General features: G+C 41.5%; 1 protein-coding gene across 4 annotated transcripts in view; it reads right to left on the reverse strand.

Moving 5' to 3' along the window:
- LOC118386939 (dnaJ homolog subfamily C member 5-like) overlaps positions 1-14,437 on the reverse strand; it is a 34,551-nt gene that overhangs the window by 10,801 nt on the left and 9,313 nt on the right. For all 4 annotated transcript variants that reach the window (XM_035774969.2, XM_052523736.1, XM_052523737.1 and 1 more), the window contains exons 2-3: positions 1,197-1,351; positions 243-456 (exon numbers count right to left, since the gene is read on the reverse strand). In XM_035774969.2, coding sequence (XP_035630862.2) covers positions 243-456; positions 1,197-1,342 — 360 coding nt within the window. In that variant the 5' untranslated portion in view covers positions 1,343-1,351. The remainder of the gene's footprint in view (positions 1-242; positions 457-1,196; positions 1,352-14,437) is intronic.

A 14,437-nucleotide genomic window follows, 5' to 3' on the forward strand; every position in this document is an offset into this window, starting at 1 on the left:
TACAGTGTGATGAGTGTGTGAGTGACATGGCTGTAAAAGCAATCCAGTCAGTGCGTCATCACAGACAGAGACAGTAGGCTGGGACTCAGGATGGGTTAATCACCCCACTGTCAGAGGCTACTGCAGTCCTGACTACACCCAGGATAACCTGTCCAGAGGGTCAAGGTCACCTGAGTATTCAATCTATTACCCTGTTAGACTAAAAGGTGGTTTTAGAGGGGTTATGAGGTATTCTCTCTCACCTTAAACCACCACTTGGACATGAGGAAGTAGTATTTGACGCTCTCCTCTCCAAACTGCTCGGACACGTAGAGACCCATGGAGCCATACTCTTCGTAGATCCTCCTCTTGCCGTCATCGTTCAGGATGGAGTTGGCGTTGTTGATCTCTTTAAACTTATCTGCAGCCTCCGGGTTGTCTGGGTTCTTGTCTGGGTGGTACTTCAATGCTAATTTCCTGTAAATGGATGGATGGACAGATGGATGAATTCATTCATCCTAGTCCACGCCGTCACATATGAATTATATGAAACTCAATCCTATAGAGAGCTTATAACTCATTAGAAGTCCATTCTTTTGCATCTGATGGACCAATTCATTGGGAAATGGAGGAACAGGCTTACCAGTTATGTGGCTATAACAACCAGAGACAGTCTGAGTATTGTCCCCCCCACGGGATGTCCTGGATCCACAACCAGGGCATCCCGTGGTCATTTTTATGGTGGTGTGCAACTTGCAAGATAATTACAAGATTAAAAACGACCAGAGGGGGACTGTCATGACTCTCACTCCCGGGTGAGAATCAAAGATGGCAGCAGTAGCAGCCCCCCACCCCGTCATGCTTTGTTAGTCAACTTGGGACTTTACATTGCATTATGTTAGTAATCAATATAATCTATACTGTGTGCATTTCTGTGTGATTATTAGTATTTCTGTGCGGTCGATGACGTTCAGAATAAGACTGATATGAGGTAATAATAATTCATAATTGACTGTTATTGAGGTAAGATATATTTATACCTTTAGAGTTTAAGTCGGGAGATAGCAACTCGTTAAATAACTTTCCCGTGGTGCCCCAAGACTGCTAATGAGTTCATTGTTACATGATTAATTTAATCATGTAATAATTAAAAATAGTGAATTTGATTAAACAACAGTCATCACATTAATGGTAGTCACACCACGAGAGCATGTTACCTGTAAGCTCTCTTGATGTCATCAGCAGAAGCTCCTTTCTCCAGGCCTAGCACCTTGTACAGGCTTTCCCCTGTGGTGGACATCTTCCTCTGGGGGCCTGGCCGATTTGGCTCTGCTGTGCCTGGTCCTGCGCCTGCCGTGGCCATGGCTGAATTCTGGCAAGATACACACAGTCACACAGGAGGTTAGCACTGAGTCACACACACAGGAGGTGTGGCACTGAGTAAGTTGTCATTGCAGCAGCAGACATACACCCTGAAGTATTTAAAAGACCCGTTCTTAAATCTTCATTGTTTTTCAAAACAAGTAACTACGTGTGTATAAGGGCTGATTCCAAATAGTCAACTGGTCGATTATTTGGTCCATAGTCTGTTGGTCGACAGATGTGTGCGTCAAGCAGTCCCAGTATATACAGAGCCTTTGGAAAGTACTCAGAGCCCTAGACTTTTTTCCACATTTTATGACATTACAGCCTTATGCTCAGATTGATTTTTTTTTAAATCACACACACAATACCACATTGACAAAGCAAACACAAGTTAAGAATAAAAAATAAAATAAAAAAAAGTAATTACACAAGTATCCCTTTGCTATGAGACTTGAAATTGAGCTCAGGTGCATCCTGTTTCCATTGATCATCCTTGAGATGTTTCTACAACTTGGAGTCCCACCTGTGGAAAATTAAATTGATTGGACATGATTTGGAAAGGCACACACCTGTCTATATAAGGTCCCACAGTTGACAGTGTATGATCAAAAACCAAGCCATGAAGTCAAGCCATGAGGAATTGTAGGTAGAGCTACGAGACAGGATTGTGTCGAGGCACACATCTGGGGAAGGGTACCAAACATTTTTTTGCAGCATTGAAGGTCCCCAAGAACACAGTGGCCTCCATCGTTGTTTTTGGCTTGGTTTTTGCTCTGATATTCACTGTCAAGTGTGGGACATTATATAGACAGGTGTCTGCCTTTCCAAATCATGTCCGATCAATTGAAATTACCTCAGGTGGATTCCAATCAAGATGTAGAAATATCGCAAAGATTATCAATGGAAACAGGATGCCCCATAGCGTCGGAATACTTTCATAAATAAAGGGATATTTTTTAAATATTTTTAATACATTTGCAAAAATGTCTAAACCGGTTTTCACTTAGTCATTATGGAGTATTGTGTGTAGATTGAGGGGAATTTTTTTTAATGTAATCCATTTTAGAAGGCTGTAACGAATGCACTGTATGTAAAGGTTGGCCTACACAAAACCCCTACAGATCATTTACAACCACAATACACTATTGACAAGTAGACCAGCACAGATTCAATTGGGATTAAGCTCCAAGACTGAGTAGTAAAGTGCAGCAGCATGGCAAACATGAATAATGAAATACATAAACTGTAGAGCCTCTATCTGAAATCCATTCGATTAAAACAAAGCCTAACAGAAGGCAGCAGTGAAACTCAACACCACATTCTGCTGAGCAGGACATTAGCCCTGCTGGGGCACACACACACCACATTCAGCCACGCACACGGTGACTACTAATGCCCCGGGGAGGCTTGAGCTAAAGACGATTACATATTGCTGATCTCACACAGATCAACATGGGGAAATCTTAGACTGGCTGTGGCCTGGAGAGACTTCCCCTGAACAGCCAGCACAGCCCAGAGACAAGCAGGGAGAGGCTTAGGAGGTGGTTTGGGCTGGGGGGGGGGGACCTTTTTCTATAGGTTGTTGTGAGGGGAAACAGTAAATGGTGGCACAAGGCTACAAGCAAAATCAGACTAGCAGTAAACTAAGATTACCCCATTGATTCACTTAAAGCTGGTGGTGCCCCAACACTGAAAAAGCAGTATGTTTGTAATCACCTTTGTTCTACATTGGAACTGGTCAGTAGCCAAGTCAAGGGTTTCCAACTGCTTAACAACAACCACACTTCCAAAGCTTGGACAAGCAGAGACATTTAACCAGTAAAGCTTGTTTCCATGAATTACCTCTGCTATCTGGCCTGTCTGTAGGCCATTCACTAAAGCCCCAGCTCCAATATTCCACTGGCTCAGGTCAAGCCTCAACTCTAATCAGTTCAAATAAAATTACTTGTGAACGGTCTATCCATTTCTGTAGAGAAAGGGGACTTCACAATTACTTGTGTAAAGGGGGTAAAGGGACTCTGCATATGAGGCATCCATCATGTCAAATAGGACCTACTGAAGCCCAGTGTTTCCTCCATGATTTTTTCCCCCAACAGCAGTGGCAGACTTAGCAGGGGGCTTTCTGCAAGGGTGTTTGGGTGGGAGCTTCTTGCTTGGGGGTGAATGGGTCTCCCTGGGGGATACATCTTTACGATTGAAATGCATATGGGGCAAACACTGGAGGCCTAAGATAATGGTCTCCTGTGCATTGCAGTAGGGTTGGGCGGTACCCAGATTTTCATACCATCCTTCTCTCATCTCAGGATTTGCGGTATTGCAGGTTAAATACACAAGTGGGCGACAAAAGAAAAATCCCAATCGGCATCTATTACCAGAATGCTGTCAAAATTAGCACAAGTAATAGTCAATTTCCATGGAGGCTGCTAAGCTAAATATGCTAACAAGCACAAACGGTAAAAAACTAATTGCAAAGACAGGCAATCCAGCTCATAAGTTACAGATAGGTAGGAGCTACCAAATGTCATTTTTGGTGAGTTTAGACTGTGAACTAGAGACATAGTGCAAATGAACAAGGCTTTGACGCATACTTGTCTGAAGGAAGAACAGTACCATCTCTGGTGCAGCAAGTATACACGCTGTGTCTGTGTGGAATCTGGAGTCGCTACGGCAACGAGCTGCCTGCTCTGCTTGGAGAATAGGGAGGGGGGGGGAACGCAAGAAAATCCAGATAGCAGAGGCAGCTGTACAGATAACTCATCCAAAGGGCGTTGACTTCTCAAACACGGCAGAAAGCGAACACTGCCCCCTCTGTGGCACAGCGGTCTAGGCACTGCATCGTAGTGCTTGAGGCGTCACTAAAGCCTTGGGTTTGATCCCAGCCTGTTTCACAGCCGGCCGTGATCGGGAGATCCATGAGTCGGCACACAATTGGCCCAGCGTCGTCCAGGTTAGGGGACGGTTTGGCAGGCCGGTATTTCCTTGTACCACTACCAATTCGAGATCACGAAATTAGGGAGAAAAAGGGGTAAAAGTACCACAATTTGTAATATTTTTTAAAAAGAAAACAAAAATGCTAACACTATACGATGCCCCGTCTCCTTATTAATTCAGCCACTCATATAACTAGCAAATTACACGTAGGGTTCGTGTTAACACAGAATTCTGCGTTTTTCACACAGAAAAATAAGAATGTGTAATAAATGTCTGCATTTTTTAAACACAGATTTAAATACTTCTTACAGTAATTTCTGCTCGGCCTCTGCCTTTTGCTTCAGTTGCACTTCTACACTCAGATGAGAATTCACCAATTGGCATTCTATCAGCAGACAGCGCTCTGACTGATGTGGAGCTACTATATATATATATATATCACTCCCTTTGGTTCCTTCCCCTGGAGTCTTTGTTCGGGTTTCATGTCTGTGTGCTGTTAGTGTTTCTTTTTTATTATGTTCCTTTTATTAAAACAGTCACTCCCTGAACTTGCTTCCCGACTCTCAGCGCACAGTGCTACATTTGCAGTGTAAGCTCATTTACTTGTGTGGCTGCCAGACAAATAGCGTTGCACTTCTGTTGTCATCTGATGAAAATTAAGTTATTTTCTACTGAATGTGTTGCACTAATGTATTTTTTGTGAAGGAAAACTACAGTAGCACGCCCCTGATCACTCCATTGACGCAAAAAAAAAGTTACTTTCAATATAAAACACGACCCGTCAATACACAGCTGGAATCTCCTGCTCCCGTTCTCTCATGTTGTACCATTCAAACAGCCAAAAATATTGTTTAGCTTTAAAAAAATAAAAACATACAAAAATTGTACCACACCGCCTCTCCTCTTTCTAAAAATTGTATTTAACTGTACTGGAAATAAGAATAGGAAGTGTGTAAGTAGTATTTTTTTTCGTTGTCTCTGTCTTACAAATACATAACGCTTATTTGATTTTTGAATGTAATGTAATATCTTACTTTGTCTATAACTGTTCTGTACGTTTTATGTGGACCCCAGGGTGAGTAGCTGCTGCATGTGCAGTAGCTAAGGGGGATCCTAATAAACTAAACTCTTGTCTCTCAGAACTATGCCAAGCCTCTCCCATGGGCCTAGAAACTTGTGGAGTGGCCCAGCCCAGACACCGCTTATTGTGGGCTGAGAGGAGAAAAACAACTAGGGGAGAAACCTGAAGACACCTTTCCAACAACACACTGTTCCCTGGAAGAGATGGCACTTATCGTAAGACTAGAGGTGTCCTGGCTAAATTGACAATCTGGGCCTCATACAGTCATTGCCACCTAATCATCCCCAACTTCCAATTGGCTCATTCATCCCCCTCCTCTAACTATTCTCCAAGTCATTGCTGTAAATGAGAATGTGTTCTCAGGGCAACTTACCTGGTAAAATAATGGTTACATTTAATTTTTTATTAAAAAAAAAATGAAGACCTAAAGAGCACTTCTAGCTGTGGAGTGGTTCAATGTCATTTCAGCAAGCCATGACACCCACCATCTCAGACTTGGTTGAATTAATTTTTTACATTTATAGGATTCCAATTAATAGAGTACCCAATATCTGATTTGGACAAAACTTTTTCTAACAATGTGTAAGACATGAGGAATACAAAAGGAATTGTCAAAAGCCACAAACCGGTTTTTGCTTCGTCATTATGGGTTAGTGTGTGTAGATTGCTGAGGGAATTGTTTCATTTAAGGCTGTAACATAACAAAATGTGGGAAAAGTCAAGGGGTCAGAATACTTCCTGAAGGCACTGTATATTAGCATTTTCGCACTTCATATACAAATCATCTAAGTAACATCATGGAGTTACACAATCAATTTTTTTATACTATAGGATATACATTTTATATTTGGGGGTCCCATTTTTACCACATTGCCAGGATAAGCCTTTTCTATCTCCCGTGCACTTGCAGGAAAGTGTAGGAGTCAGAGTAGGTGTGTGCTGATGTGGGAGTCTATGTTAATAAATCCAGGGAATATACACCATCTCAAAGAAATCCATTATTCATTCATTTTTAGCAGGTCCTAAGAAACATAAGACTAATATAATTTATTTTGAATTATTTTCAAAAGAATGGAAAATAGAATGGCATATTGAGTTTATATGGCTGCACCATGCACATGAAATAAATAGTTAATTTGTCCATTAAAAAGACAAGACACACTTAGACTACCCTGATCACATACAACACACATTTTATAGTCGGCTAAGAATATATAACTTCCTTCATGCCAACCGACATCCTAAAAAAAGTGATATTTTGAAACAGAGCCCAAGGCAAGCCCATGCTTTTTTGATCCACGTCGCAACTATTTTCCTACCGTAACTCTGCTTCGTTAAGAAGCAGGAGTAGAGTATCTTCATCATGAGACCCATAGGAAATAATAGGAACATATATTTTCAAAAGCATTCGCATCTTGTGTTCATATTTCACAACCTCCGCAGGCTTTTGAAGTTTCCTATACGTGAGCTCAATAATAGGCCTACACTTGATTTACATTGCATGCTAAATGTTTCTAAATCAGTGATAAATGTGCAAACGAATTGATGAGCTACACCACCAACTTATTTGCCCAGCATCAGAACTAATCAAATATAGCCTACAGATGGAGATTCCATGAAACAAAAATCACATAGATTGATTAAAAGACAAGTTTTTTGGGCAGAAGTAGGCCTAGGCTACTAAGTGACCGTAGAGAAAAATACTCCACTTATTTCAGCATGATAAATGGTAGAGCAAACAACATTCAGTTCTCTGGCAAGAGCTCTGGTGGACACTCCTACAGTAAGCATGCCAATTGCATGCGCCCTCACAACTTGAGACATCTGTGGCATTGCGTTGTATGACAAAACTATACATTTTAGTGTCGCCTTTTATTGTACCCAGCTGTGTAATGATCATGCTGTTTAATCAACTTCTTGATATGCCACACCTGTCAGGTGGATGGATTATTTGGGCAAAGGAGAAATGCTCATTAAAAGCGATGTGAACAAATTTGTGCAAAAGAATTGAGAGAAATAAGCTTTTTGTGCTTAGGGAAAACATCTGGGACCTTTTCTTTCAGCTCATGAAACCAAACTTTACATGTTCATGTTTTTGTTCAGTGTTCAAACAGTCTTGTCAGAGATGGAAAGATCAACCAAATTTTCAGCACATACACTAACACTATGTGACAGCCAAAAATGCCTTTTGTAAGTACTGGGCTAAATTAAGTATTTTGTATTTCTTTGCAATCCTCTTGTTTCTCACAGAAAGGCTATTTTTGGCTGCCATTCGCAAATGATTTGAGAGACGGATGTTGCCTCAAAGTACTTTTATTCTGAAGTAGCTGTCATCTCCGGGATCTCAGGGATGACAGCTACTTCAGAAAAACATCCAGCCTACATCATTACATTGTCAACGGAAAAGGATCTTACCTGCTTTTATTTGCCACCATAAACTTTATTGGCAGCAACCTGATTAAAGGTTGAGGTATTAAACAAAACACAAGTAGAGGCCTATAACATTGCTACAATGTTAGGCATGCTTCAGTTTGGCGTAAGGACAACTGAATGAGCAAGACGACAAGTAGGCCTAGCTAGCAGGACAGACAGTTATGGCATAGCAACATCTGATCTACACCCCTGCTCATAACCAACAGAGTAGAAACTAAACCTAACAATTTTTAACCTAAACTGCCAGGTGCTACAAACAGTTAATACAAAAATATTGACAACAATGACTAATATGTGAAATAACACACCATGATTTTGCTATGACAGCTCACCTTTGCAGCCACTACAGCTGGGCAAATAGGGATATTGATGTCATAAGGGTAAAATATCTACATTAACCATCAACACTGACCTATACCAACATACAGTGCATTCGGAAAGTATTCAGACCCCTTGGCTTTTTCCACATTTTGTTATGTTACTGGCTTATTCTAAAATTGATTTTTAAAATATTTTTGGTATCATCCACCTACAAACAATACCCCATGATGACAAAGCAAAAACAGGTTTAGACATTTTTGCAAATAAAAGAAAATGGAAATAAACATTAACATAAGTATTCAGACCCTTTACTCAGTGCTTTGTTGAAGCACCTTTGGCAGCGATTACAGCCTCGAGTCTTCAAAACATATTTTATTGATCACATACACACATCGTTAGATGTTAATGCGAGTGTAGCGAAATGCTTGTGGTTCTAGTTCCAACCGTGCAGTAATATCTAACAAGTAATCTAACAATTTCACAACTACCTTATACACACACACGTGTAAAGGAATGAATAAGAATATGTACATAGAAATATATGGATGAGCGATGGCCGAGCGACATAGGCAAGATGCAGTAGATGGTATAGAGTACAATATATATATATATATATATATGAGATGAGTAATGTAGGTTATGTAAACATTATATAAAGTGGCATTGTTTAAAGTGACTAGTGATATATTTATTACATCCAATGTTTAATTATTAAAGTGGCTACAGATGAGTCAGTATGTTGGCAGCAAACACTCATTGTTAGTGATGGCTGTTTAACATGGATGGCCTTGAGATAGAACCTGTTTTTCCAGTCTCTCGGTCCCAGCTTTGATGCACCTGTACTGACCGCGTCTTCTGGATGATAGCGGGGTGAACAGGCAGTGGCTCGGGTGGTTGTTGTCCTTGATCTTTTTGGCCTTCCTGTGACATTGGGTGGTGTATGTGTCCTGGAGGGCAGGTAGTTTGTCCGGTGATGTGTTGTGCAGACCTCACTACCCTCTGGTAGCCTTACGGTTGTGGGCAGAGCAGTTGCCATACCAGGCGGTGATAGAGCCCGACAGGATGCTCTCGATTGTGCATCTGTAAAAGTTTGAGTGTTCTTGGTGACAAGCCAAATTTCTTCAGCCTCCTGAGGTTGAAGAGGCGCGCTAACTTTCCACCTTCTCCACTACTGTCCCGTTGATGTGGATAGGGGGTGCTCCCTCTGCTGTTTCCTGAAGTCCACGATCATCTCCTTTGATTTGCTGACATTGAGTGCGAGGTTATTTTCCTGACACCAAACTCCGAGTGCCCTCACCTCCTCCCTGTAGGCTGTCTCGTCGTTGATGGTAATCAAGCCTATCACTGTAGTGTTGTCTGCAAACTTGATAATTGAGTTGGAGGCGTGCATGGCCACGCAGTCATGTGTGAACAGGGAATACAGGAGAGGGCAGAGAACGCACCCTTGTGGGGCTCCAGTGTTGAGAATCAGCGGGGTGGAGATGTTTCCTACCCTCACCACCTGGGGGCGGCGGCCCGTCACAAAGTCCAGGACCCAGTTGCACAGGGTGGGGTCGAGTTGAGGGTACTAGGGTGTTAAATGCTGAGCTGTAATCGATGAACAGCATTCTACATAAGTATTCCTCTTGTCCAGATGGGTTAGGGCTAAGCGCCCGACCGATTAATTAGGGCTGATTTCAAGTTTACACCTTTATTTAACTAGGCAAGTCAGTCAATGACGGCTTAGGAACGACAGATTTTTCCCTTGTCAGCTCAGGCGATCCAATCTTGCAACCTTACAGTTAACTAGTCCAACGCTCTAACCACCTGATTACATTGCACTCCACGATGAGCCTGCCTGTTACGCGAATGCAGTAAGCCATGGTAAGTTGCTAGCTAGCATTAAACGTATCTTTTAAAAAACAATCAATCAACGATTGTCGTTACTCCAATATGTACTTAACCATAAACATCAATGCCTTTCTTAAAATCAAAACACAAGTATATATTTTTAAACCTGCATATTTAGCTAAAAGAAGTCCAGGTTAGCAGGCAATATTAACCAGGTGAAATTGTGTCACCTCTTGCGTTCATTGCACGCAGAGTCAGGGTATATGCAACAGTTTGGGCCGCCTGGCTCTTTGCAAACTAATTTGCCAGAATTTTACGTAATTATGACATAACATTGAAGGTTGTGCAATGTAACAGGAATATTTAGACTCATGGATGCCACCAGTTAGTTAAAATATGGAACGGAATAAACGTTTTGTTTTCGAGGTGATAGTTTCCGGATTTGACCTAAGGCTCGTATTTCTGTGTGTTTATTATAGTTAAATTTTTATGGCTGCAGGGGCAGTTTGAGTAGCTTAGATGAAAAGGTGTCCATTGTAAACAGCCAGCTCCTCAGTCTCAGGTGCTAGTATATGCCTATTATTATTGGATAGAAAACACTCTGAAGTTTCTAAAACTGTTTGAATTATGTCTGTGAGTATAACAGAACTCATATTGCAGGCAAAAACTTGAGGAATTCCACTCCCTGTTTGGATTTTTTCTGGGGGTGGCAGATTTTCAACCTAGCTCTCATTGAAATTACAGCGAGAGATGGATGAGTTTTCACTTCCTACGCCTTCCACTAGATGTCAACAGTCAATAGAACTTTGTCTGATGCCTCTAATGTGAGGGGGGTCGAATGAGACAGGAAATAGTCACCACTGCCACAAGTTGACCATGCTTTCACTATGCACGTTCACAAGGGAAGGACCTGCGTTCCACCGCTCATTTGAAATCATTCTAATTCTCCGGTTGGAACGTTATTCAAGATGTATGTAAAGAACATTACATACATTGATTCAGTACATCGTTTGACATGTTTCTACTGACTTACGGATCTTTTGGACATTTCATCACGTTATAGTGGACACGCTTTGTGACTTTGGAATTGTTTACCAAACGTACTAACCAAAGTAGCTAATTGGACATAAATAACAGACATTATTGAACAAATCAAGCATTTATTGTGGACCTGGGATTCCTAGGACTGCATTCTGATGAAGTTCATCAAAGGTAATGTGGAAGGACCACCAGAGGGCAGGCTGGGCTCATGGATAGTAGCCCAACAAGGAATGGGAGACAAGGTAACCAGAGGCAATCAAGCACAGCTGACGGTACTAATGACATACTCTCCTTCCCCTATAAGAGAGAGAATGGAACCAGCAGAGGGGGAGGAAAACTATCTCTGGAAGATGGCCACCGAGAGACAGGAGCTATCCAGGAAGAACCACTAAGACGGTGACAATCCCGTGACTTTTTGTTGTAGTTTAAAGATAATCCTATTTTGTTTCTGTTTCATCTGGAGAAGAAGATGTATGTTTTGCTTTGGAAGATTTTCATTGATTATGTTGGAGTGTTTGTGTTGACCAAATGCCCTCAATAGAGAACTGTGTTCAATCAAGAAAACCTACTCCTGACTCGTTTATTCCACCTTCCCGCTTTAGAGTGACACCCAATTACTTGGTCCGGTCACAGTAAGGAAACATTTATCATGTATTTTCTGATTTCTGTTGACTCCAAGATGGAGGCTATTATTCTATTGTTCTGAGCGCCGTCTCACATTATTGCATGTGTTTCTTTTTCCATAAAGTTTTTTTGAAATCTGACACAGCGGTTGCATTAAGGAGAGGTATATCTGTAATTCCATGTTTATAACTTGTATTATCATCTACAGTCGGTCACAGTCGGTCATGTTTCCGGTCGCTTTCAGTTTAGTGCGAATGCTGCCATCAATCCACAGTCTCTGGTTGGGGAAGGTTTTAATTGTCACTGTGGGTACAACATCACTCACGCACTTGCTAATAAAACTCGCTCACCAAATCAGCGTATACATCAATGTTGTTGTCCGATGCTATCCGGAACATATCCCAGTCCACGTGATCAAAGCAATCTTGAAGCCTGGAATCAGATTGGTCGGACCAGCATTGAACAGACATGAGCACGTTCGTTTCCTGTTTTAGTTTGTCTATAGGTTGGGTATTAGGACCTGCCTTGTTGATGGTGCTGTTAAGAATGCAGAGCAGCTCTTTATTATGGACAGACTTCTCGTCTGAGCTACTGTTGTATCAATATGTTTTGACCATTACAGTCTCAATTTAATAAATTTCCACATTAATTAAAATATTTAGTTGAGGTTTAAGGTTTAGTGAATGATTTGTCCCAAATACAATGCTTTGTATTTGAAATATTTAGGATGAACTTATTCCTTGCCACTGTGTTTCAGTCGCTGTAGTAGCGGACGTGTATAGTCATCCGCATACAGACACACTGGCTTCAGTCAAAGCCAGTGGCATGTCGTTAGTAAAAATTGAAAAAAAAAACAGCTGCTCTGGGGAACTCCTGATACTACCTGGATTATGTTGGAGGCTTCCATTAAGGAACTCACTATGTGTTCTGTTAGACAGGTAACACCTTATCCACAGTATAGCAGGGGATGTAAAGCCATTACACATGTGTTTTTCCAGCAGCAGATTGTGATTAATAATGTAAAAAGCTGCACTGAAGTCTAACAGACCCCCCCAACCTTATCAATGTCTCTCAGCCAATCATCAGTAATTTGTGTAAGTGCTGTGCTTGTTGAATGTCTTTCCCTATAAACATGCTGAAAGTCTGTTGTCAATTTGTTAAAACCTGTTAGGGAAGTTGCGAATTTTCGCAGCTTTTTGTTAAAAATCGCGCAACATTTCAGCGCCCTGCTATTCATGCCAGGAATATAGTATATGCATATGATTAGTATGTGTGGATAGAAGACACTCAGACGTTTCTAAAACTGGTTAAATCACGGCTGTGACTATAACAGAATGTGCGTTTCATCGAAAAGTGCAGGAAAATCTGATCACTGAAAATGGAAAAAAATATCCATGCGCCACTTCCAAGGATTGTTAAAGGTGAACCGGATTAAATGAGGTCGAGGTTGCAATACCTACAGCTTCCACACGTTGTCTAGAGTCTTGTCATTTGCCAACTATTTGTTTCTTGGTCAAACAGATGCAAGGCAACGCATTTCTTCCGGTCTCCGACAGGATATTTTGGTTGAGATTTATCCGGACAGCATTTCCAGACGGACACCTATAGAATTGACATTGCCTCGTTATCAATTGTATCGCTTATTAACGTGTACTAATACCTAAAGTTGCATTACAAAAGTATTTTTGAAGTGTTTTGTTAAAGTTTATCGTCGCCTTTTTTAATAAAAAAAAATGACGTTACGTTAGAAAACGCTATTTTGTTCCGTTGTTCACACAGTGTTCATAGATCGATATCTAGGCTATATATGGACCATTAAATCGAAAAAAAAGACCCAAAATGATGTTTATGGGACATCTAGGAGTGCCAAGAAAGAAGCTCGTCAAAGGTAATGAATGTTTTATATTTTATTTCTGCGTTTTGAGTAGCCCCCGGCTATCGCAAAATCTGTCGTTAGGTGACGTTGAAGTATTTTGGGGGATACATGCTATCAGATCACAACTTGCAGGCTTGTTTTCGAGTTGCTGTGCGTTTTGTTGCCAACCTATTTTGCTACCTGACAACTTTACGGTTTTCACTTTTTAATTACCGTTCATATATCTATTTATTTTTTCCCTCAACTTTCTCACTCCGGACGCTTTATCTGGACACGATTCGTCAGGACCTCCAACAGCCGAAGCTAAGTAGTAACATTAACATGATGCCTTATAATTGTAGTCGCTGTACTCGCCTTACGGCGAGGATAGCTGTGCTACAAGCCCAGCTTCAGACGCAATCGTTGGGCAAGGGTAATTTCAGTGTAGGAAAGGATGAAACAGCGTCTGTGCCACCAGTAAGTACAGATAGTAGTATAAATCCCCTGGCACAGTCCCCGCAGCCGGACACCTTTCTCACGGTTTCTGGAAGGAAATGCTGTAGGAAAGCTCAACCGGTGTCGCTCATTCTGCCGACAGAAACTTTTAACTGGTTTTCCCCATTAAGCAGCGGGTCGGAGTCAGAGGCCGAGTCTTCTCTGGCCTCTACTCCTCCCGTTACGGGGTCTGAGACACCGAAGCTTCCCACCATTAGCTCTGACAAATTGAAAACTCTAGTCATTGGCGACTCCATTACCCGCAGTATTAGACTTAAAACGAATCATCCAGCGATCATACACTGTTTACCAGGGGGCAGGGCTACCGACGTTAAGGCTAATCTGAAGATGGTGCTGGCTAAAGCTAAAAATGGCGAGTGTAGAGAGTATAGAGATATTGTTATCCACGTCGGCACCAACGATGTTAGGATGAAACAGTCAGAGATCACCAAGCGCAACATAGCTTCTGCGTGCATATCAGC

This window comes from Oncorhynchus keta, chromosome 8, assembly GCF_023373465.1.
Source record: "Oncorhynchus keta strain PuntledgeMale-10-30-2019 chromosome 8, Oket_V2, whole genome shotgun sequence".
Taxonomy (NCBI): Eukaryota; Metazoa; Chordata; class Actinopteri; order Salmoniformes; family Salmonidae; genus Oncorhynchus; species Oncorhynchus keta.